The sequence below is a fragment of the Trematomus bernacchii genome, unplaced genomic scaffold (assembly GCF_902827165.1).
Source record: "Trematomus bernacchii unplaced genomic scaffold, fTreBer1.1, whole genome shotgun sequence".
Taxonomy (NCBI): domain Eukaryota; kingdom Metazoa; phylum Chordata; class Actinopteri; order Perciformes; family Nototheniidae; genus Trematomus; species Trematomus bernacchii.
The window spans coordinates 8,673,034-8,698,856 of record NW_022987567.1 but is presented as its reverse complement, the minus strand read 5'-3'; the positions used below and the strand labels follow the sequence as shown (position 1 = coordinate 8,698,856).

Genomic DNA, 25,823 nt, shown 5'->3' with positions numbered 1-25,823 from the left:
TGGTCTGCACAGCATGTACTGTGACAGAACACTGCAGGCCTATGAATAGATGATTGGGCTGAAATAGGCAGGTAGCAGGTACCGAAGGCCGTGTAGTAAAGATAGAAAAAGGACGAATGTAAACCAGGAGAGCCTCTTTGGTAAACAATGGACTGTCCTTCGTGTTTCTAACGCACACACTACTTTGTGATCGTATGCACTCATGTTGACAAAACAGTTGATTTAAAGGTCGTTCCAGTTGCAGGACAGCAGCTGTTGGATTCATTTTTAAACCCAGAATGTAAGTCACAATGCACCATGAACTAAAAACAAAACACCAATATTCACACAATCTGAAACAAAACCAAAAGGCCAAGAGAAAAAACAACTAAACCTGTCAGTCACCGTGGATCAGCGTTACATGCTGATGAAACTAACTTGGCCTTGCACATTCTAGATACTAATAAAACCACATGCAAACAGGGGGGGAAACGACGCCTGTGGCTTCGTCGTCATGGGGCTACATGTACACATACAGAAAATGTAACTTTTTTTTGTAACATCCTAACTATAAATATGATTAAGCCAACGACTCCTTCATCCATGTCTTGCGATGGCGAGTGTTAGCAGCAGTGTAGAAGCAGAGTGAGGAGGAGCGCCTCAAAGACCACAGGATCTGAACCAAAGGCCACTTGATCAGTCACTTTAGGACATGGGTAAACATTGCCATGCACCATTCACTGCAGCTGTATCACTGCTGTATATCTGTTAGTTTGATGCCGGTTTTAAAAAAAGGCAAGCTGAGGGACACGCGGCGCCTCGAGGAGACGCAGGCGAGCTGGCAGACCAGAAGAAGAAAATAACGTGGCAAATAGGAAACGACTAGATGCACATTGCAGCTAATAGCGGCAACATAGGAACCTTATCTGATGTCCATAATCTATACATAGGCTACTAAAAATAAACATTGGGAGTCACACACCCCCCCCCCCCTCCCCTCCCCTCACTAGTTTCTTGTTACTGCGCAGAGGCAGCGATAGCAGCAAATGTAACAGAAAGGCAAACCTTACAAAATGTAAACACGGCTAATCTAATTACGTCTTATTTCCATTTGTGTGTTTGTTAGTATATCGTGTTTTATGTATATAGGCAAATCTATATTGTGATTTTTAAAAATGTTTTGATGCTAGTAAAGCTATACCACCACCAACAAATAAAAGCTTGAGATAAGATGTGTTAAAAGTCCTGAACCAGTGCGAGCATCAGGTTAATGTAGTGTTGGAGTTCACCTCTAAAGAAACAGTGCTGTGATGCTGAAGCCATCATTCAGCGTGAGATCAGAATGACAAGGCACATGCTATTAGCAGCAGCACCCCACCTAGCACTAATGTCTGCACAGGTGCTGTATGAATGACATAACCAGACCTCTGTGTGTGTGTGTGTGTGTGTGTGTGTGTGTGTGTACAGCTGGTACACAACAAAAAAAATACAATAAGCAGTAGAATAAGAGCCCTGACTAAACAGTCTATTGAGATATGTCACGGACGCTGCAGATATCAAACAGGTGAGTTGAATTCTTTTTCATAAATGTCAGATCTCACAGTGATTCAGTGCCAGCGAGTCTTCAGGACGGCACACAGTTCAAATGACCGGCTGGGGGGGGTCTGGCTGGGGGGTCCGGCTGCTGACGATGGTGTCTCCGTGTCGCATCATTGACCTATTAATACCCATTGCCCATGCTTTCTGCATTAACTAGCTCTAATATCAAAGTGTGAAACAGCGAGGAGTAGTGGTGTAGAAATCTTAGACATTCAAGATCCCGGGGTCTGGAACAGCTAGGTTTCCGTTCTGAGTGACCGCTTCAGGTAGGATGTTGTTGTTGTTGTTTATGGGGGTGGTGGAGGTGAGGCTGTTGTTCTCTCGCGCCAACATGTAGGCGGCCATAGTCTCTGAAGACTCTGACGATGGCAAAAAGGAGCTGGGGGGGGAGGGGCGCCGCTGCTGCTGGCCCTCCACGGCGTCGCTGGAGCGTTTGGACGAGTCGTTGTCCGAGTCGAGGTGCGAGAGCTTTTCCATCCACACTCTGAAGCGCTCCTCGGTCTGCCGCTGCATCACGGCAAAGCGCGTCATGGCTTCCTCCAGAACGCTGCCGATGCCGTTCCTGTCCCACGAACTGGTGTCCAGCAGCCCATGAATCTGGGCGCCCACTCTGGATCTCTCCGACGCACGTCTGAAGCCAGCTTTAAAAGACATTGAGGCCAAGCCATAAGAAAATACAGTGGCACTTTCATGCTTCGGATGTGGACTTTTGTATTTAAAAAAAAAAAAAAAAAAAGAGAAAATGACAGTTGTTTTTTGTGGTTACGTGCAGATCGACTCGACATGCTGATGGACTACATCATGCAGTTGAAGCACTCACATTTGTGTGCGAGATGTAAAAAAAATGGTTGAAAACATTTCATGTAGAAACGGACCCCTGAGGGGGAGATAACTGATGTTTCGGCGACTGTGGTTTGGACTAGGGCTGCTCGATTATGGCAAAAATCATAATCTCGATTATTTTGGTCAATAATTGATATCACAATTATTAAAAAACGATTATCCATTTACTTTGAAAACATCCATTTATTGAAAAAAAAATGTGAACAGTATGTTTTTAACAGTTGATTACCCTGAACTTTAAGTATAATTCAACTGAAAAACCAATACAAAAATAAAAATAATATTATTTTTAATAAAAATAATAATCGTTTTATTTCGATTACGTTGTTTTCGTAATCGTTGCAAGCCAAAATCGAGATTAAAATACGATTAATTGCACAGCTCTAGTTTGGACTTTGAGGTAAAAACACTCACTTCAATTCATTATAAACCAAGGAAACCATATATAGTCTTCTAAAACCTCTTACTAAAATATGCGTTGGGGTTAATATCATCGATAGGCACCATGTATAATACCTCTGTAGTTCTCCTGGACAAAAACATTAGACTATAACCTCTTAACCTATCAAACAAAAGCTTTGAAAAACTGTCTACAAGAAGAACCAACCCAACCGCTTTTATTCTAGGAAATGCAACCACAGTGAAAGGATTAGCATAAAGTACCAGAAGTCAGCAGCCGGTCTGTAAATACCCCCAGGCTAAAAGCTACTTATTACAAACTCAACTCACCCAAGAGATTTCTACAATCATTAGGAAAATCAAGATTAACTACGGGAACAAACACGGGGCCGGTGTGCAGACAAGCACTGTCGGTGTGTGTTCGTACTAAAAAAGGTGCTGCAGACAGAGCCCATTAAAGTGAGGAGAACCACCTGTTAGCAAGTCTAAAAAGCTTCCTGTGCAGACATGCATGAGAGACATAGGGGATGTTCAGCTGCTGGAAAACACTACATTAAATGGACTTTTAAGCATCATTATAAAACGGCACATTAAATATAATTTAATCTCTAAACTGGCAGATATGAGACAGTATTTCTACCCATGCCCAACAGTAACTGCAGAAACTCAGACTGACACAGTGTGATCATACCACATTCATTGTCTATTTACAGCAAAGGCTGAGGAGGATATAAATGGCTCACTTGTTGAATTGCGAAGCTCGCAATATAGGTTAGATTAACCCAACTCCGTTTATGAGTGGAAGAATGTCCTCTAGACTTCACAGCATGCAAACGATGACACACAGTTCTTCTGACACAACATATATTATATAACGACAAGTGACTCGGTCTTAGTATTTTAAAGACACGGTGAGTGAGGCGTGATGATGATTGAGAAAATAACAAAAAAGAAAAGAAAGTGATTGATAAAACAACACAAACAAAAGCAGTTCCTGTACTGGTCTGATTTTACAAAGGCTTTAAACGGCCTCATCACATGTTCTTACTATATGTGGAAAATGGTTCAGGTGAAATAATGCAGTCAGCTGTGTTTGACTCTGATGTGTCGTTGTACAATGTGTGGCTATATGTTTTACTGTTACGATATGAAACAGTGTGTATATCTGAGTGGCTGCTTCAGCTACCCTGTACTTCCTCACAGTGGTACTGTGCTATAAGCATGTGTTGTGTACAGTGGATGTTACCTGTAAGGTCTGTCTTGATTGTCTTGCTGCCTCCTGAAGTGTCGTCGTCGTCGTCCTCAGAGGAGCTGGTGCTGGAGTCGCACGTGAGCTCGCTGTCACTCGTACTGCTGTCCTGCAGCAGGTTGTACTTCTTCCGTGCCGCCGCCTCACGTTTCTGCCTCAGCAGACGCATCCTCTCCTTGTGTTTCTGGCTCCGGTGACCTTTCACTTTGGCCAGCTTGCCATTGGTTTGTTTTTCCGGCCCTCCCGCAGCTACTACGGTGGGCTGGCAGCGGTTTTTCTTTGCAGCCAGTGCATTGTGCGGCATCTCGCTCTCTGAACGTAACCGCCGGGCCTTCCTCCCTCCCGTCGCTGAGGAAGATGATTGCTTTCCTGTCGCCTGCCCATCGTTTGTCGTATCCATGTTTCCTTCTTCGTCTTTTCCTGTGGAAGGAGTGGCCCCTTCTTCCCCTGAGGAGAGTGTGTCTGAGTCAGCAAGGTGTCCGCTGGAGGAGGGGGACATCATGCAGGGGTTTGAGGAGTCGCTCTCATCGATATGAAGAGATGCGGGCTTGTCGCTCCCTGTGGAGGCGTGCTGGGACTCTGGGGAGTCTCTGCGGAGCTCCTTCATCAGGCACGGCATGGAGAGGAGACTCAGCTCACCCTCTGTATTCAAGGGGCTGTCTGCCTCCTTTTCCCTGGGGGGTGAGCTGGTACTGGTGGTGGTCTCTGTCTTCAGATGCTCATCCTGGGCAGAGCCTGTGGTTGATTGTGCTTCATCAAGGCACTCTGTGGGGGACTCAGCATCCACAAAATCCTCTGCCTTGTCCGAGTCAGCCATCTTCATGCTAGTTGAGCCCAAAGCCCAGAGGTCCAGCGAGCATGGACCAATGTGCCTGGACAGGAGCTCACCTGCTGTAAGAGAAACAAATCATTCATTCAAATTCACTGTGAAGGAGTCTGGATGTCTGACTGCTCAGGAAACATGTAAAGGCATTATTCAATTTAGTAGAAACTCAAAAACATTATTACAATATGAAATGTTCCTTTGAAACATGATGATCTCCCCCTAAATGCGGTATACAACGATAGCACATTCAAGCAATTTTTCAGCGAGTACAAACTTGCATATCAAGTTGTTTTTGGCTTATTCTACTTCTACTTGTCAAACAGCCATAGTGTGCTTTCATGTATGAGGAGAAATGTATTATCGATTGAATTAAACACTTTATTAAGATGTATCCAGAGGTGGGAGAAGTACTCAGATCTTGTACTTGAGTAAAAGTAGAAGTACTCAGATCTTGTACTTGAGTAAAAGTACCAGAGTGTAGGAATACTCTGTTACAGTAAAAGTCCTGCATTCAAAATGTTCCTCAAGTGAAAGTAGAAAAGTATTCTCATCAAAATATAGTGAAAGTAGCGACAGTAAAAGTAGTCATTGTGCAGATTGGTCCATTTCAGAATAATATATATGATATGTTTTATAATGATTGATCATGAAAGTGTTCTCAAAGCTGGTAAAGGTGCAGCTAGTTTGAATGACTTTGTATACTGCAGGGTAGCTTGTGGATTTACTCCAGGTGGAACTAAAGTCTGATTTAACACTTGATTATATTTCACATCATTCATCCACATCTGTAAAGTAACTAAAAGGTATAAATACATGTAGTGGAGTAAAAGTACACCATTTACCTCTGAACTGTAGAGGAGTAGAAGTACAAAGTAGCATAAAATGGAAAGTACCTCAATATGTGCAGTGCAGTATGTGAGTAAATCTACTTAGTTACTTTACACCACTATATAGAAATGAACCTCTGTGCAGTAGCAGGATGAGGATGCTTTTCAGATCAAACATATTTTTATGAAGTTTTCACAATGCATCACTAAGGTTTTATGCTACAACTTAAGGAACAGCACACACAATGAAAATAAGCTATCATTTAGCGTGTGAGCATATACAAATAAGACAATAGTATGCACTGATTATAGTACAAGTCCTTCAGTATTGTACCTTAAGTACAGTGCTTGAGAAAATCCCCACTTTACACCACTGGTTGTATCTGGAGCTAGCTGAAGCTAACACTACTTTTAGCTGCGTAGGGATCAGCTAACCTCGATCATAACCTTAAACTCTATGAACTTGGCCAGAAGGAGAGTCATGTGGAAAGGTGCAGGGTGCAGTGCAGCAGCTGGAGATCCTATAAATGGAAGCTGTATCTCAGCCACCAAGGGGCGAGGAAAGCAGGATAAAACGGCTAACGTTATCTCAGTCAAACCGTTAGCATTTAGCTTACAACTCACCGCGGTTTAGTTATAATCTTCTGTTCCCAGTGTCAGACTTTTCAACATCTTCGGTGTTTTGTAGTCTCGTTGATTTACGATTTATTAAACAATGCACTGCTGAATATAATATAACTGGTAAGAACTTGGGACGATTATAATGTGTTTTGGCGCAGTGCGCTCGCCCCTTCGCGAGCCCTGTTAGCAGTTAGCCGTTAGCTGTGTGTTTATTTTAAAATGTCTCCATCAGCCGTTCGTCTTCACAAAGATACATGCGCCACTTCCGGGCCTGACTCAGAGTACAGCGCCCCTATGGGTCGAGTGTTGGTACTGCATACATTCATTTTCTCAAGAGTCAATATGCTTTTCTGTCATATTGTGTACACTGTGACTGCATGGATGTATAATAAGAACACTGTACACTAGCTACAGTGTAATTATGGCAATGTAGATCTTCCAAAGCTCCTCCACCATTGCAACATACTTTACTTGAGTATTTCCATTCGATGCTTTGCTACTGTGTACTTCTACTCCACTACAGTTCAGAGGTAAATGGTGTACTGTCTACATGTATTTATACCTTTAGTTACTTTACAGATTTGGATGAATGATGTGAAATATAATCAAGTGTTAAATCAGACTTTAGTTCCACCTGGAGTAAATCCACAAGCTACCCTGCAGTATACCAAGTCATTCAAACTAGCTGCACCTTTACCAGCTTTGAGAACACTTTCATGATCAATCATTATAAAACATATCATATATATTATTCTGAAATGGACCAATCTGCACAATCACTACTTTTACTGTCGCTACTTTCACTATATTTTGATGAGAATACTTTTCTACTTTTACTTGAGGAACATTTTGAATGCAGGACTTTTACTGTAACAGTGTATTCCTACACTCTGGTACTTGTACTTTTACTCAAGTACAAGATCTGAGTACTTGTACTTTTACTCAAGTACAAGATCTGAGTACTTCTCCTTTTACTCAAGTACAAGATCTGAGTACTTCTACTTTTACTCAAGTACAAGATCTGAGTACTTCTACTTTTACTCAAATACAAGATCTGAGTACTTCTACTTTTACTCAAGTACAAGGTCTGGGTACTTCTACTTTTACTCAAGTACAAGATCTGAGTACTTCTCCTTTTACTCAAGTACAAGATCTGAGTACTTCTACTTTTACTCAAGTACAAGATCTGAGTACTTCTACTTTTACTCAAATACAAGATCTGAGTACTTCTACTTTTACTCAAGTACAATATCTCATGGATAAATAGATAGATAGAAAAAAATAAAACCGTTATGTCTGAATGTTTACAAAAAGGTGTATACAAAAAAAAGAAAAAGACGAGGACCTTTATTTGAAGTACTTCCGGTTCACTGTGACCTTTCTCCAGTCTGCAGCTCCTCTCCCACATCCTTCTCTCTTCAGGGGCTCAGACTTCAGGACAACATGCTTACTGTTCGCGTCGCAGCGGCTCTGGCCCGTAGCCTGCCAAGAAGGGCTGGCTTTGTAAGCATCTCTTACTTCTTATTATATCAAAATCTGTGTCGAATTCATTACGAAAATACCGAATTTATCAGATAAAAGTAAAAAAATCATGGCGGTCTGGAGGACACCGGGCCCTTCACTGAGCACCGCTAACTGTCAGTCAGAAACATAATACCGTGTATTAGTAACAGTATTTAGACAATAGCAATCTTTACAACAACGTTTTAATGCATTTTGAATAGATATGATGAAGTTAAATTGCAGGAATGACGCATGTAGTTTGGAGGTCAGGTTTGCCACTTTAGCTTGTTTAGCTTTCATGCTAACTTTCATTGACAGGCTACATTTTGCACAGTTGTGTATTTATTGAGGCTGACATTAAGCCTTATATTGTACTTTTCTGCTAATTTACTCTCATTGGTGAAACGTAACAAAGTAGCAGCTGTCAGGAAGATAATGCATTATATTAATAAGAGTAATTAGACCATGCAATTAACCTTTAAACTAGGTGTTAATGCATTTTAAATGGATATAACTAGGCTAAAGTGCAGGAATGACGCATATAGTTTGGAGGTCAGGTTTGTCTCACTTAAGGTTTTTTTTTTAGCTTTCATGCCAACTTATTGAAAATGCACTTGCCAGGCTCCATTTTGCACAGTTGTGTGATTTATTAGGGTGGGTTTAAGATGTTATTATACTGTTATAGTTAATATATATACACCTAGTGTGGAGGACTTTCTTGTGACCCTGAAAACTGTTTGACCTGTAGCCCTTCCTAAAATGTATTTATAAGTTGGAAGAAGTTGTAGAAAGAGACATTTGCTCATAGGTTTAAGCTGCTAATGGCATTTTACAATGAAATATCAACAATAAAATAAAAACATAGGAGTTAAAATGACTTGTATCAACTCTCTCTGTTGTTTTTAAGCAAGAGCCAAGCATCTGTTTTTATTCTAGAACAAAGAAATACCTGGTGATCACATTTAATGATGTTCTGAAATTCAAAATCGTTAAAAATCCTTGTAAAATTCCGTATTAGCACTAGGAGAATTATGGTTATTATATCAATATCGTGATATGAAACTAGATGGTGTCTCATATTTTGGATATTGTTTATTTCCTGGTTTGAAATTCTGCATTACAGAATATTTGTTTGAAGGTTCTTTATTTAGTCATACGAACATAGCTACAATGCCGATGAAATTCTTAGGTCACAGGCTTCTCCAAATGTGACACTTGTATAAAATGTATTTCTGTCCTTGTCTCCATTGTCTTAAAGGTATCCAAGAATGTTGCTGCAGCGTGTGTTGGAGTCAACCATCTGCACACCACCCGCCCATGGATGGTGAAAACCGGTCAGTGTTTCATAAACCTGCATTAGCTACTGCTTAAAGTGAGAGATCCCCCCCAAAATTAAGATATACACACTGTTCCTCTTACCTGTAGTGCAAATCCTCTCCATTATTCTGGTGTGAGTTGCCATGTGTTAATCATAAATTGTCCCTTTTTTAATTGAATAGCTAATTAGCAGAGATGGCAAAAGTACACGCACCCTTTACTCAAGTAGAAGTACAGATACTCGTGTTTAAAAATACTCTGGTGAAAGTAGAAGTACTGACTAAACTTCTTTACTCAAGTCAAAGTAAAGAGGGCTTTGAAATGTACTTCAGTAAAAAGTACCCATAGCTAGCAGCTGTTTTAAAGAGTACCTGACCTCCCTTTATATTAATAGAACAATAATGTCATTGTTAGCTAATGAATGTTTCCATGCTGAACAACGGCAACATGACAACGTTTTCATTGGTCCCTCTTCTTTAGAGAAGACCAGGAAATGATGGATACACGGATCGTGTTCAAATCAATAGGCACGCAATGACTCTAAATAATAATGATCACGCCACCAAACACACATTCAAACTAAAGGAACCAGCCTGTTTGGGAAATGTGAGAAGTAGAAAGTACAGGTATTTGAGTTCAACATGTAAGAAGTAGAAAGTACAGGTATTTGTGTTCAACATGTAAGAAGTAGAAAGTACAGGTATTTGTGTTCAAAATGTAAGAAGTAGAAAGTACAGGTATTTGGGTTCAACATGTGAGAAGTAGAAAGTACAGGTATTTGTGTTCAACATGTAAGAAGTAGAAAGTACAGGTATTTGTGTTCAACATGTAAGAAGTAGAAAGTACAGGTATTTGAGTTCAACATGTAAGAAGTAGAAAGTACAGGTATTTGGGTTCAACATGTAAGAAGTAGAAAGTACAGGTATTTGGGTTCAACATGTAAGAAGTAGAAAGTAAAAAGTCGTCAGAAAAATAAGTAGTGGAGTAAAGTACTGATACCAGAACAATGTACTTAAGTACAGTAACGAAGTATTTGTACTCCACTACTTCCCACCTGTGCCTTATAGTGTTTCCAAAGTTGTTAACGAGTGCACTTTTCCTACAGGCACCGCCGAGGTGTCGTCCATCTTGGAGGAGAAGATCCTGGGAACAGAAAACAGCGTCGACCTGGAAGAGACCGGCCGAGTTCTGTCCATCGGAGACGGTATCGCCCGAGTCTACGGTCTGAGGAACGTGCAGGCGGAGGAGATGGTGGAGTTCTCTTCTGGTCTGAAGGTACGATACGATACGATAATACTTTAATGGTCAGATCAAGTCTGAAATGCTCCTTGCATCCCAGCAGCTCCATGTGTGACATCAACAGACAAATATCATCAAGAGACAATACATGAACAACAAACATTGAACATAACAGCACAATCAGTGAGAGAAGACATGGTCAAAGAGCCTTCAGCGTGCATCTGATCTGGAGTCAGCTCTGTGTTTACTGAGAGGATCGACTGGAGCACAAAGGATGCTTCACTTTGTTATAATTATTATTATTGTTTGTTTTGTTCAATACATTTCTTTTGACTAATTTCTTCTTGTTTCTTCTCCTCCAGGGCATGTCTCTGAATTTGGAGGCTGACAACGTTGGAGTTGTGGTGTTCGGTAACGACAAGCTGATCAAAGAGGGCGACATCGTGAAGAGAACCGGAGCGATCGTAGACGTTCCCGTGGGCGCGGAGCTGCTGGGGCGCGTTGTCGATGCTCTGGGAAACGCTATTGATGGAAAGGTAAATAATAATGATAGATAGATGGATAGATGGATGGATAGATAGATAGATAGATATATGGATGGATGGACGGACAGATGGATGGATAGATAGATAGATAGATAGATAGATATATTTGAACATTGTAATCCTTTGTTATTAGTATTATTATATCATTTATTTAAACCAGCCGTTGTAAAATCGACGTCATAGCCGACTGAAGGAGAAAAGAATCACGGAGCAATATCGTTTTTTGACCTTTGAAAATATGTGTTTGTACTGATACCTTTAGCTTAAGTAAACTTTCAATCAAACTTTCCCGAGACGTATTTTAGTTGGAGTCAAGCTCATTGCTACTTGTGGATATATTAATGTTTGGATTAGACGGAACTACAGTCACATTGCACCTGTATTTTACAATATATACAGTATTAATAAGCCATTATGCCTCGTTCTGATGTGTTTGTTCCTCTCTCTCGCCCTCAGGGTCCCCTCGGCTCCACTATCCGCAGGCGTGTTGGTCTGAAGGCCCCAGGCATCATCCCTCGTATCTCTGTGAGGGAACCCATGCAGACGGGCATCAAAGCCGTGGACAGTCTGGTCCCCATCGGCCGAGGACAGAGAGAGCTGATCATCGGAGACAGGCAGACCGGGTAAGAGGACTCTTTTTTTTAAATGAAAATGTTTGCGTTGCAGCAGCATAAAATAATTATTAAAAGAACTATTAAAAAGAATTAAACAGCATTTTCCAAGGTATTACATTTTGTAGCTTGTTTTCAATAAGGGGATAGTGGTGGTCTAATGGATAGTGAGGTGGGCTGAAGACCGCCAGGAACACCACCACTAGTGTGCCCTTGAGTAAGGCACTTAGCCCTTAGTTACTCCAGGGAGAATGTCCCTGTAATTGGTCATTGTAAGTCGCTTTGGATAAAAGCGTCAGCTAAATGTAATGTAATGTAATAAGTATATAAATGGTCCAAAGAGGTTGTATTCTCCAGTCTGCCTGAATGTAATAATTGCGTAGGTGTGTAGTGTGATTCTGTGTAGTTTATTTATGGCATCCCGTTGGATTAGACGTCCTCTGAACAGGACATCGCACGCTCACTGCTTGATAGCGCGCGAAGGTCCGTTTACGCCGGTTGCTAAGCAACATCGTTATGGGGAAATGCAAGTCTGCGTCCAAATGGTTGGAAGATAAGGAGGAAGGACAATCAATACTGTATATAGTCAATGTGAGGGAAAGTGTGTCGCCAAGGTAACCGGTTAGAACTCCAAGTAGAAAGGGTCCAAAGATCCAAAAATACTTAAAGATCCAAATGTACTTAAAGTTCCAAAAATACCGTAAATTCCAAAAATACTTAAAGTTCCAAAAATACTTAAAGTTCCAAATATACTTAAAGTTCCAAAAATACCGTAAATTCCAAAAATACTTAAAGTTCCAAATATACTTAAAGATCCAAAAATACTTAAAGTTCCAAATATACTTAAAGTTCCAAAAATACTTAAAGATCCAAAAATACTTAAAGTTCCAAAAATATCGCAAATGGTTGGAAGATAAGGAGGAAGGACAATCAATACTGTATATAGTCAATGTGAGGTAAAGTGTGTCGCCAATGTAACCGGTTAAAACTCAAAGTGGCGATGAGGTCTTAAAATGTATGGAAAGGGTCTTAAAAAAGGTCTTATAAGATATTACATTTGACTTCAGGATTCCTGCATATACCCTGGAAAGAGAACGATGAAAGGAATATAAAAACATGATAAAAACACATACAAATGTAAAAATGTTATGTTCAACTATTATTAAAAGCCCATGCAAAGAGGTGAGTTTTTCTATATAAATAAACTTGCCTTGCCTTGTGTCGCAGTAAAACCGCCATCGCCGTGGACACGATCATCAACCAGAAGCGTTTCAACGACGGCACGGACGAGAAGAAGAAGCTTTACTGCATCTACGTGGCCATCGGGCAGAAGAGGTCCACCGTGGCTCAGCTGGTGAAGAGGCTGACGGACGCCGACGCCATGAAGTACACCATCGTGGTGTCTGCCACCGCCTCTGACGCCGCGCCGCTGCAGTACCTCGCCCCGTACTCCGGGTGCTCCATGGGAGAATTCTTCAGAGACAGCGGGAAACACGCCCTCATCATCTACGACGATCTGTCCAAGCAGGTACAGTGCCAGGGGGGGGGTTTAAAACGGGAGCAATCGCTGTGAACATACATGCAACTAAATGTATTTCATATAATAATAATCTTTATCTGTATAGCACCTTTCACTTTAAGTGCAGTTCAAGGTGCTTCACATAGACATTTCACAGAAAATGTATATCACACAGAATACAGTTACCAGTAAAAGACATAAAAACAAACTAAAAAAAGCATAGACAAAAAACACATTTAGATTAAAGGTACAACGATGAAATTGTGCATGTCCAATATGAGAGTCCACGTGATAACAAAGGTATCCCAACTGTAGCTGAGTACATGACAGGATGTATGATTACCTAGAAGAGCATCAGGACTGTTTGAGGCATATGATAGCTATGTGATTAACATGATGATTCAGCCTCTATGGAGATAGACATATGACAAGCATGCTCATTTCTGACGTGGAGCTAATCTGAAGTAAACATTGAATACTGCTTTCTATTCCTCCATCTTGTGACTGTGTAACTCCCTCTCTTGGATATCAGCATGTGAAGGACACTGTTCAGGAACTAGTTGATGCTCTGTATGTGATGACTACTTCCATTCTGGAGAGTCAGGATTTTGAGTAAAAAGTCAGAATTTTTAGATTTTGAGAAAAGTCAGAATTTTGAGATTTTGAGAAAAGTCAGAATTTTGAGTAAAAAGTCAGAATTTTTAGATTTTGAGAAAAGTCAGAATTTTTAGATTTTGAGAAAAAATACTGAATTTTGAGATTTTGAGAGAAAGTCCGAATTTTTAGAGAAAGTAAACATTTTGAGAGAAAGTCAGAATTTTGAGATTTTGAGAAAAAAGTCAGAATTTTGAGAAAAAGTCAGAATTTTGTGATTTTGAGAAAAAATACATAATTTTGAGAGAAAGTCAGAATTTTGAGAGAAAGTCCGAATTTTGAGGAAAAGTTAAAAAAAATGATTTTGAGAAAAAGTCAGAATTTTGAGAGAAACTCAGTATTTTGTAGATGACAGGATGTATGATTACCTACAAGAACCGGTATTCCTCCATCTTGTGACTGTGTAACTCCCTCTCTTGGATATCAGCATGTGAAGGACACTGTTCAGGAACTAGTTGATGCTCTGTATGTGATGACTACTTCCATTCTGGAGAGGATCACAAATACATGGATCCTGAGATTGAATCTCAAGCCGGTGACCAGTGATATTTTTCTAACATAAACTAAATCCTCCCCCTTCATTTTCCCTGCAGGCTGTTGCTTACCGTCAGATGTCCCTGCTGCTGCGCCGCCCCCCCGGTCGTGAAGCTTACCCCGGAGACGTCTTCTATCTTCATTCCCGTCTTCTTGAGAGAGCCGCCAAGATGAACGATAACTTCGGCGGCGGCTCGCTCACAGCGCTGCCCGTCATCGAGACCCAGGCCGGAGACGTGTCTGCTTACATTCCCACCAACGTCATCTCCATCACTGACGGACAGGTGAGGGCGGGACTCTATTATTATAATATAATGTAGTGATGGAAAAGTCTGACGCAATGGAGACGAGACTCAAGATAAATGCTGCACTGAGTATTCACAGCTGTTTCTGTCTCTCAGATCTTCTTGGAGACCGAGCTGTTCTACAAAGGAATCCGTCCGGCCATCAACGTCGGTCTGTCTGTGTCCCGAGTCGGATCTGCTGCTCAGACCAAAGCCATGAAGCAGGTGAGATTTACCTGGGATCACCTGTCAGATTGTATCACTAGAGATGTCACGAGAACATTTGGTACACAAATAGATGCCAGTGTGGCGGCTCAATTCTCAGTTAAGTTTGAGTCCCCGAGAGGCTAAGCTTGGCTTTATGCTGCGACGCGTTTTCAATGAGGAAGTCCATACTGAAGAAAGACAGGTTGAAGATATTTAATAAACAAAATCAACACACACAATAACTTGGAGGGACAAAAACGGTGAACAGAAAAAATGTCAGCACAAATACTAAATACACAAACCACCCCCATGTGACGATTGCCGGAAGTGCTCAACAAATACAAATAAAAGTGACGTAAACAAATAATAATAATAATACAAATAATAAACTCAGGCTAAGTAGCATTTTGGCTCAGAATACTCGAAACTTGACCCTTCTTGTTTTTCTAAAGGAGCATAGTTGCTGCGAGGCCTCGAGACACATTTCCTGTCGTCCTAGAGATACAAAAAAAATGTGTTTTGGTTTCAGTAAACTCACATTTAATGCTTCTAAGGACCTATTTTCCTCCTGATGATGCTACATAGGGTGCGTCTCACTTCGGTTATTTTTCATTTCCTCGCTCCTCGGGCTCGGTATCACCGGAATTTGTCTGCGCCATCTTGAGTAGCGTCCCAGTGGCCTTATTTTTGCCGGAGGATCGAGGAGTGATAATCGAGGAACTACCAGACCATCCTCCGGTGAAATCCTCAGACGCTCGCCCCGCCCCCTTACTGTGTATCACTCACTGATTGGACGATGCAGCGCATGCACTGATCTGGCTCCTGTCAGACGATCAGCTGTGCGGCGTCATCACAAACGGACGTCGCTTCACGTGACGCTCCGGAGGAAACGACGTCCCATTGCTCTTAAAACTAATTTCCCTGCTTCTCGTGGTTTCCTTGCGTCTCTCCATGCTTCCTGGAGGGAGGGACTAGTCGCAGGGAAACGACGCAAGTGAGGGACGCAAGGAATCCATTTAACTGAAGTGAAAAGCACCCATATCTGTTCAATTTGGCTGAGAAGCTAGTTAGCATTAGCCGTTAGCAGCTGGTAAACAGAGGATCCATAGAGTTGAATAATGGTGCGTTCAAGCTCTATAAAGTAAAAAAGACATTCGTAAAAAACATTTTATTATAAGGTTATCACGGTGTGTTCAGTTGTTATCTTGTGAAATGTAGTTTTTGCTGAGAAGCTTGAATAAATCCCAATGTCATGTCTTCACATCAATATAAAATGGATATTAGAGAATTGTAACATGAAAGTAAATATGCAAATGTGGGTTGAAGTACATGGGATTTATTGTTTTGTAGTATTGAGAATCCTGCAATTTTAGGGTATGATGACTGCCCTATTCATTTATTTGTTTATTCCACACATGGCAGTTATTTTAAAACAAAACATGTACACTTTACAAAACTTATACTGGTTGTTTTCTTTTATAGCGCGTGGTGGAAAGGAGCAGGGAGAAGAACATCTTATTTGACCTGCCCCTTCTTAACAACAACAAAAAATGAAATAACCATTAAAAAGTAAAATAAAAGCAATATTCTTTCAGTCACAGTTGCTCACAAATAGTGAAACATAAAACCAGAACACAATCAAGTCAACTTCAAACTGTCTAATTACGCTTTCTTTATACATTTTCTTAAACATAAAAATGTTCTTACAGCCCTTTAAATCATTCGCCACTTCTTTACGCCAAGAGACAAACATCTGCTTTAAAGTATACGTGCAAACTGGTTAGGGTTAAATGTAGTCCCACCACATGTCTCTAATCCTTACATTTGGACCCCTCTTCCTCTCCAGGTGGCCGGCACCATGAAGCTGGAGCTGGCTCAGTACCGTGAGGTCGCTGCCTTCGCTCAGTTCGGATCTGACCTGGACGCTACCACCCAGCAGCTGCTGAACAGAGGAGTGCGTCTCACTGAGCTGCTGAAGCAGGGCCAGTACTGTGAGTACATCGATTATACAATACATTGTGTGAGGAGCAAGGGTTCTTTTCAAGGAGCAGTCGAGCAATGAAACACCGCTTTAAATTAACATAAAGCTGGCATTTATTCAACAGTAAATACTATGGGTGGGGGAAATCATCGATACAGCATAGTATCGCGATACTTTGCGTGGCGATATTGTATCGATACACGGACGCCAAGTATAGATATTTTATTATATAAACTATTCATATTGCAAATCCAAATTAAAGTCAGCGGAGAAACAAATCGTATCGCAATACTTTGCATATCGTAGAATCGCAATACTATTGTATCGTGGCTTAAGTATCGCGATAGTATCGTATCGTGGGGAGCCTGGTGATTCCCACCCCTAGTAAATACACAAATAATACACAACTCAACTCTCACTTCTCATTCTCTCTTGTAAAGGAGCAATACTGCAACTCACCTCCTTTACACAGTAAGAAAACATGTGAAAGCTAACAACCAAGCAATAGAGAGGCGAAGTCCCTCCCTTTCCGGTGGACCCCCATGGGACTTATTTCGGAAAAAGTATGTATTGAAGTCAATGGGGAGAGAAAGATTATCTCTCGATCCCGTTTGAATTGTGCCATGAATTACACATATGATGTTTGTCAATCTTAAAAAATAATTTCCATGTCAAAAAAGTCACAGTTTGTCGTAAAACTGTTGAAATATAAGACTATGAAAAATACGCAACTAGAAAGACTACAAATCCCAGAATCCCGGTCCCGCATGCTGGCTCTTAGGAACCGACTAACTCCCCTTGTGTGTATGTACAGCTCTCAACATGCCCAGACTTGGAGTGATTTTCACCTCTTTTAATACTTTCCGCCTCATTCTGAAAGAAAGAAGTGAAATGTGCCAACGTGACGGCCGTCTGGGTGTGTGGTGCGAGACGGGAGATGTAGTTCTGTTGTGGCAATTTAGTACTCACAACAGGAAAGAATGAAACAGAGAGGAATCAATAAAACACAAACACAGGTATAGTTGATCAATTATTATTTCGTTGTACAACAATCAATAATAATGAGGAAAACATTACCTCTGCTCTCAAGCAGTCCTACAGCAATGCTTCCCCGAATATTCAGAAACACAGGACACATATAGGTTTCCTAAATGACACACGAACATGTTCCCTAATCATGTTTAACGCACACACATTGTCAGGTCTCCTAAACTTGAACGCACCAACATCAGAGCAACATGTAAGTTCCAGATGTCAAAAGGTCATTATCTCATGAAGTCTTTAGGAGTCTTGCAGGATATGAATTATCCAATTAACAAACTATATATATCGTCTGCACATGAGTGCACATACATTTCTTTACATTTAACTAACACACCAACATCCTTATCGTTTCTTAGCTAATGCATGCTGGATATGAACCACTAACTAACAAGACTTTAACTGTATTATATCTGAGGAAGACCTCTCTTGGAGTTCCTCTGACCTTTGCCAATTTACTTAACATGGGTACATCTGCTGTTAATTGCAAAGACCATTGATAATTAGCAAAGAGACTCATAGGCCTCTTCCAATATCTGGAAACTGTAATTAAATTATAGTTATATTGAGAAGGTCCAAGACTTGACATAACAGTTCATTGAGCGGTTTCACACACAAAAAAGTGTTACTTCACAGTTTTACGACACATTTAGATTTTTTTGACTTGCAAAATTATCTTTTAAATTGACAAACATTATATGTGTAATTCGTGGCACAATTCAAACGGGATCGAAAGATAATCTTTCTCTCTCCATTGACTTCAATACATACTTTTTCCGAAATAAGGTCCCATGGAGGTCCCCGGAAAGGGAGGGACTTCGCCACTCTATGAAAAACATAACGCTTACACATCTGAATTTACTTTTAACATAGAAACTCAGAGCTTTTCTTACCCTCTGCATCGCTGCCACTGCCCTCTGCTGGATCACACTAGATATTGCAGGATTAAAAAGTGACTGAACCTCACTCTTATGTTGCTATTTAAGTTGATTACATATACATGAAATGTCCCCCCTTCGATATGCATTCATGCTACAGATGTCTTATGCATTGTGACTGTCCTCTTTCAGGTCCTATGGCTATTGAAGAGCAGGTAACGGTCATCTACGCTGGAGTGAGGGGATACCTGGACAAAATGGAGCCCAGCAAGATCACCAGGTTTGAGAAAGCCTTCCTGGAGCACGTCCTGAGCCAGCACCAAGACCTGCTGTCCGCTATCAAGTAAGTCACTACAGCATTTACACATGCATTAGAGGCAGAGAGGGCAAAAGTTCACACATCCTTTACTCAAGTAGAAGTACAGATACTCGTGTTTCAAAATACTCTGGTGAAAGTAGAAGTACTGACTAAACTTCTTTACTCAAGTCAAAGTAAAGAGGGCTTTGAAATGTACTTCAGTAAAAAGTACCCATAACTAGCAGCTGTTTTAAAGAGTACCTGACCTCCCTTTATATTAATAGAACAATAATGTCATTGTTAGCTAATGAATGTTTCCATGCTGAACAACGGCAACATGACAACGTTTTCATTGGTCCCTGTTCTTTAGAGAAGACCAGGAAATGATGGATACACGGATCGTGTTCAAATCAATAGGCACGCAATGACTCTAAATAATAATGATAGATAGATAGTACTTTATTGATCCCAAATTGGGAAATTGTTGTTGTTACAGCAGCATAAAAGGCATTTTACAATAAAACAAAACTACAAAATATACAAGAATAGAAAAAAAAAAAAAATAAAATAGAAAATATCACGCCACCAAACACACATTCAAACTAAAGGAACCAGCCTGTTTGGAAAATGTAAGAAGTAGAAAGTACAGGTATTTGTGTTCAAAATGTAAGAAGTAAAAAGTACAGGTATTTGGGTTCAACATGTAAGAAGTAGAAAGTACAGGTATTTGTGTTCAACATGTAAGAAGTAGAAAGTACAGGTATTTGTGTTCAACATGTAAGAAGTAGAAAGTACAGGTATTTGTGTTCAACATGTAAGAAGTAGAAAGTACAGGTATTTGTGTTCAACATGTAAGAAGTAGAAAGTACAGGTATTTGGGTTCAAAATGTAAGAAGTCAAAGTAAAAAGTCGTCAGAAAAATAAGTAGTGGAGTAAAGTACTGATACCAGAACAATGTACTTAAGTACAGTAACAAAGTATTTGTACTCCACTACTTCCCACCTCTGATTATAATTATAATTCTGTATGCATTTTCTAACGCTACTCTTCTTCATTGCAGGGTTGAAGGTCAAATCTCAGACGCGTCCGATGCTAAACTCAAGCAAGTTGTGTTGAGCTTCCTCTCCAGCTTCGAGTAAAGGCTTCGAGCTCCGGTTGTTTTCATGTTCACTTAGTCTGTTATACTTTCTATGAACTTCAACAAAACAAAAGAAGATAAGTGACGCTTCATCTTTAATGTACAGATATCTCTTAAAGCAGAATAAAGTATTCCAACTAGTCGACTCATCACCTCTTTTTGTGACTTTGAGCTCTTTCTGTTTGGGTTTGTCTTGATGAAGAAGCTGTTAGTAAGTCTCACACCTCAGTTTGCTTTTACTACAGGGTGTCCGCGGGGTCTTAAAAAGTATTAAAAGTTGATAAATCAATTTAGCGAAAATGAAGGCTATTAAAAAGTATTAAACGGCATTTTCCAAGGTATTACATTTTGTAGCTTGTTTTCAATAAGTATATAAATTGTCCAAAGAGGTTGTATTCTACAGTGTGCCTGAATGTAATCATTGCGTAGGTGTGTAGTGTGATTCTGTGTAGTTTATTTATGGCATCCCGTTGGATTTGACGTCATCTGAACAGGACATCGCACGCTCACTGCTTGTTAGCGCACGAAGGTCCGTTTACGCCGGTTGTTAAACAACATCGTTATGGGGAAATGCAAGTCTGCGTCCAAATGGTTGGAAGATAAGGAGGAAGGACAATCAATACTGTATGTAGTCAATGTGAGGTAAAGTGTGTCGCCAATGTAACCGGTTAGAACTCAAAGTGGCGATGAGGTCTTAAAATGTATGGAAAGGGTCTTAAAAAAGGTCTTAAAAGATATTACATTTGACTTCAGGGTTCCTGCATATACCCTGGTTGTTACTAAACATATTACAGTTAAAATATCCGCACAAATTCAAATAAAGTGCATAGCAATGCCTTCAAACTATTCTTAAAATCCTGCATTTTATACACATCCTATATGATTTAAAAGGGGTCCTATAATCCACATTTTCACGTTCATATTTGTCGTTTGGGACTTTGTGATTTGAGCCTTTACAGACCATTTACATGCACTAAAACCTATATAAAAGGGAATTAGTTTGAGGAGGAGAATCATCACACGTGGAGAATCATTAAACTGCCACTTTGAGGGAAGAGTAATTATTATAATGGTGGCAATTAAGGCATCAAATCTTACAAGCATTCAACTCAAATCTCTGGATGAAAGGAACTGACTCTGGATGTTCTTGTAGCCCGTTTTCGTAGTTACTTTAATAGCCGCGTTCACACCGGAGTACTTTTCACCGTACTTTTCGCGTTCACACCAAAAAGAGCACTTAATCTCGGGAACTTTTACCCCCATTTTTAGTGCCTGCTGAGAGATGGTACTTTCCTGGGGGAAAAAAGTGCCCCAGTTCTGATTGGCTGGGCGAATAGCAAACCACGCCCCGTAAAACTCTGAAATGTTTTGTAGAGCCGCCATTTTATTTGCTCGCTATATAAACCCAGCGCACCAACGGAGAGTAGTTTGTTTTGAAAGCAGTTATGGGAACCATCAATAAATCATCGGAGCGGTGGACTGATGAGGTGTCTGCGCTGCTGGAAATCTACGCCAAGGAAGTGGGTTCAGTGGCCAACGACGACGAAGGTAAAATCAACTACATGCACTGGGGTTTTAATCTGCACAATAATGGTCTCAGATGTACTTTTATTTGCTCAGTACATCGAGCTAGCCATGCTAGGCTGAACTAGCTAACACCGGCCCCGATAGATATTCTCGGCCGCTATGAAAACGTTTTGACTTGTGAATAACTGTGCAGTGTTTCTGTAATTTGCTTCACTAACTCATGGCACTAATCGTGTGTTTCAGGCGAGGCTGGACAACTCTCACGATTGGAAACAAGCGAGCTTTCCCTTCCAGATCACAGAGCCTGCTCGTCCCCCTTACCAGCAACCAAACGCAAAGGTACACACACTGTAACTTGGTCTTGAAAGAATGTTACGCATCGAACTGATGTTCACAATCACGTTTATTTCCTTCCTGGTACAATTATGAAACGGCGTGAAAACGTATTCGCCTAGACCAGCGTTTACAAATTTTCGCGCCGTTTTTACTCTCTCACAAACATTGTAAACATCCGGGCTAGAGGTCTTCTTCTTCTTCTTCTTTTCTTTAATGGCGAATCGCTTCCACTTGGAGCATATACCGCCACCTACTGTTGATTAATTAAATGTTTATACTAAATCCTTGTCGTCAGACCAGTGCTTTTGAGGAATTTGAAGATCAGCTTGTTTGCTTCATTTCTTGATTTACTTTCATATATTGACTTGAAATCCATGTCCTTGATGTTGAGTTGTTCCAGTGCAGTTTTCAGAATGAGTCTTTGTCTGTTATAATCCGGGCAGCTAAAAAATACATGATGTATTGTCTCTGGTTGTTGGCAACCATCACAATTGCCATTTGGATGTTTTCCAATCAGATGCAATGATGAGTTTAATCCAGAGTGACCCAATTTTATCCTGCTGTTAATGCTCTGTTCTCTTCTACTACTCCCCCAAGTGCTTCCCGTTCCTACTTCCCTTTGTATCTGGTATAAATGTCTTCCTTTGGTGTTACTGTCCCATAGCTTTTGCCATTGTTGCTTGATAACAACTTTTGTAACAGATTTAACTTCTGCTCTACGAATGGGTACCATAATATCAATCTGGTTTGCTTTCAACCCACATTTTGCCAGTTGATCCACTACCTCATTCCCTCTAATACCCACATGTGCTGGAACCCACACAAATTGAACAACAATTCCCAGATTAACTAACCTAAACATAATATGTAAAATTTCATGTAAAATATCCTGAGGACATTCTGAAGAGAAGTTGTTTATACTCTCCAGAGCTGCACTGGAGTCAGAGCAAATGACCACTCGCATTGGCTGTATTTCCTCTACCCACTGAAGTGCTAGTGAGATAGCCATCATCTCTACTGTATATACTGCGATGTGATCACTCGTCCGCTTTCCCACTTTGACTTTTAATTCAGGAACATAAAATGCACAACTAGTTTGACCATTTTCTGGATTTTTGGATCCATCAGTAAATATTTGTATAAACTGCCCATATTGTTCATGTAGAACAGTATTCACATAAGCCTGTACATTCATTTTGTTTTTCATTGAATGTAACCGTTTCAATAAAGATAAATCTACTATAGGTTGAGGTAGCAACCATGGTGGAACAGCTGATAACAACACCGTCGGACTAATATTCCATTATTTAACTTTGAATTCTTTACATCATTCCCAAACACAAAAACTTTCTTTTTTAATTTTGTTACTTTCCCAACTTGTTTTTACAGTTTGTTTAGTAGGGTGAGTATCTTTATGGCCCTGTAGATTTGCCCAGTAATTAACAATTAACTGTTTTCTCCTAAAAAAAATGGGTATTTCTCCGACCTCTACCTGAAGTGCCGACACTGGTGTAGATCTGACTGCCCCACAGCATATCCTTAGTGCTTGTGCCTGGACTCTTATCTAATTTTTGAAGAGAAGAGTATGCAGCTGAACCATACACTATTAGTCTGTATTCTATGGCTGATCTAATTAATGCTGTGTATACGTTCCTCAAAGCAGCTTTATCAGCCCCCCACTTAGTGCCTGCCAAGCACCTCATAACATTTAAAACCCTTTTACATTTATCTACTACTTTATCAATGGGAGTACTCCATGTGACTCTCTCGTCCAACCATATTCCCAGAAATGTAAATGTCTTCACTTTCTTTAGTTCTTAAAAAATAAAGTTTCAGTTTTTTCCACCGACAATCTAAACCCCCATGTCAGAGACCAGCTTTCAATTTCCGTAATGGCTTCCTGAATCTTACCTACAATATAATTTACATTTCTGCCCCTTTTCCAAATAGCTCCATCATCTGCAAAAAATGACTTACCGATATCAGATCCTACTTGTGTATATATATCATTTATCATGATAGAAAACAGCTTTCCTAATGCAAAATCACTTAATTTGGTCAACATTATATAACATACATTATCTTTCCCAGGAGCAGTCAATTTACACTTACTTAATGCTCTTCTCAACTCTTGAATAGAAACATTTCTGCCTTCTCCATAGGACCAGGGAGGGGTGTTTAAGTTGATTACATATTATCAAATTGAATAATTCAATGTATACGACAGTGCCATAGCTAAATGTGTTAGGTGACGTCTAAAGGTGTGTTTTGCTCCGCTCACCGGTCCCTCACAGCAGGCAGAGCTGCAGGTGCTGATCTCTCTCTCTCTCTCTCGCGTCCGGTACTTCACTCGCGTTCATGTCCAAATCCATCAGATCTAGCTAGTTCTAGCTAATGATATGGCTGCTGCCCCTGCCTACACGCAGATCACGCAGACTCAAACCTCATCTTATGCCCAAATGCGGCGCAAATGCGCTCCGCAGCCGTTGCGACGTTCCGGCGCTAACAGTTGATGAGCGTGCTCCCCCGCCCCCTGTCAACACTCGCGACACATGAGTGGCCAGCCTAACAACAATAAGCACTGCTTGGCAACCGTGTGTGGCGGCAAAGTACATAGACATTTTGACAGGAGAGATTTAGTTTTGCCGGTATTCAACATATTTTACCAGTCATAGTCCGGTAATTATTTACACTCTAACCCCTAGATTCCACCGGTCCGTCTGCGCCACGTTGCGGTTTTGGTCCGGCGTCATACCCTACCAGGCGCGTTTCAGAAGCGGAGCGTCTTGCCAGCCGGCTCGCAGTTTTTGTTGATTTGGGCATATTTCCTGGACAGGCAACTTTGTACAGACCAAGTTAATAACTGTAATATTCCAGTTATAAACGACATGAATCAAAGATGTGTTGCTGTATTTTAGTGGTAAAAAAATGCATTCATCATCATAATTATTCTATATATATAATTTACACAGTGCCTGTAAACCGGAGGAGAACGCTGGCATTTCTCCTCCTACTTGAAAGACTACGGAGGGATAGGGTCTGCACAGTTAGTTTGTGTGTGTGTGTGTATGTGTATATATATGTATGTATATGTGTATATACATATGTGTATATATATATATATATACACACATACACACACAAACTAACTAATTGTGCAGACCCTATCCCTCCGTAGTCTTTCAAGTAGGAGGAGAAATGCCAGCGTTCTCATATATGCATATGCATATGCCGATCGCCGTGAGCACCGCGGCGCAGCCGTAACGCGCCGCAGACGAACCCGGTGGAATCTAGGGGTTAGAAGAGTCCTACACAACAGACATGGCGTCTGAAAGGAGTAATGTGTGGAAATATTTCGACCAGGTTAGTGAGTGCGGTGTAGAGTGCAAAGTATGCCAAATTAAACTTATATTTATATATATATATATATATATATATATATATATATATATATATATATATATATATATATATATATATATATACACATATATACACATACTATACCTTGCTATACCCGCAACCTCCGTTCCAGCTGAGAGGGTCTTCCCTACAGTTGGCCTGATTGTGAATCGCCTCCGCACATGAAAGCTGTAGGCCTATAGCTGTCAAACTGTGATCACCAGTTCAATACATTTGACAAATTCGATTTGGTTTCTATACTTATTTGAACATGTATTTATTTATTTCCAAAAGTTATTGAAAAAAGTTCAATTTTTTTTATTATAGGATATGTACATTTCGGTTAACCGTTTTTTGGGGGGTCGAATATTCTAATATACATTTGCTTTCAAATTCCCATCCCTACTATACACCTGCATTGTGTACACTGTCTTGTCCCGGCCTGCACCCTGTCCAATGTTGACTA

At 40.5% G+C, this 25,823-nt stretch overlaps 2 protein-coding genes across 4 annotated transcripts in view; one reads left to right on the top strand and one right to left on the bottom strand.

Annotated features, from left to right (window-relative positions):
- The window catches only part of cunh18orf25 (chromosome unknown C18orf25 homolog), a 13,553-nt gene extending 6,994 nt beyond the window's left edge, over positions 1 to 6,559 (bottom strand). For 2 of the 3 annotated variants that reach the window (XM_034125767.1, XM_034125769.1), the window contains exons 1-2: positions 6,347 to 6,559; positions 4,067 to 4,960 (exon numbers count right to left, since the gene is read on the bottom strand). In XM_034125767.1, coding sequence (XP_033981658.1) covers positions 4,067 to 4,892 — 826 coding nt within the window. In that variant the 5' untranslated portion in view covers positions 4,893 to 4,960; positions 6,347 to 6,559. Of the gene's footprint in view, positions 1 to 983; positions 2,220 to 4,066; positions 4,961 to 6,346 lie in introns of those variants that run through there. The other variant, XM_034125768.1, reaches the window with a different exon arrangement.
- A 1,142-nt stretch (positions 6,560 to 7,701) lies between these two features.
- Positions 7,702 to 20,240, top strand: atp5fa1 (ATP synthase F1 subunit alpha). The gene is made up of 11 exons (XM_034125766.1): positions 7,702 to 7,846; positions 9,105 to 9,180; positions 10,269 to 10,438; positions 10,765 to 10,938; positions 11,404 to 11,570; positions 12,786 to 13,086; positions 14,325 to 14,549; positions 14,667 to 14,774; positions 16,603 to 16,747; positions 18,849 to 18,999; positions 20,015 to 20,240. Exons 1-11 carry the CDS (start codon positions 7,787 to 7,789, stop codon positions 20,091 to 20,093), a joined length of 1,656 nt encoding a protein of 551 aa, XP_033981657.1. The 5' UTR covers positions 7,702 to 7,786; the 3' UTR covers positions 20,094 to 20,240.
- The last annotated feature ends 5,583 nt before the right edge of the window (positions 20,241 to 25,823 follow it).

Excerpts from the sequence above, each read along its gene's own strand:
- atp5fa1 (XM_034125766.1), top strand. The coding sequence starts at position 7,787 with ATGCTTACTGTTCGCGTCGCAGCGGCTCTGGCCCGTAGCCTGCCAAGA. Across the intron at positions 9,181-10,268 it reads CCCATGGATGGTGAAAACCG|GCACCGCCGAGGTGTCGTCC; the intron begins GTCAGTGTTTCA and ends CTTTTCCTACAG. Across the intron at positions 14,775-16,602 it reads AGACCAAAGCCATGAAGCAG|GTGGCCGGCACCATGAAGCT; the intron begins GTGAGATTTACC and ends CTTCCTCTCCAG.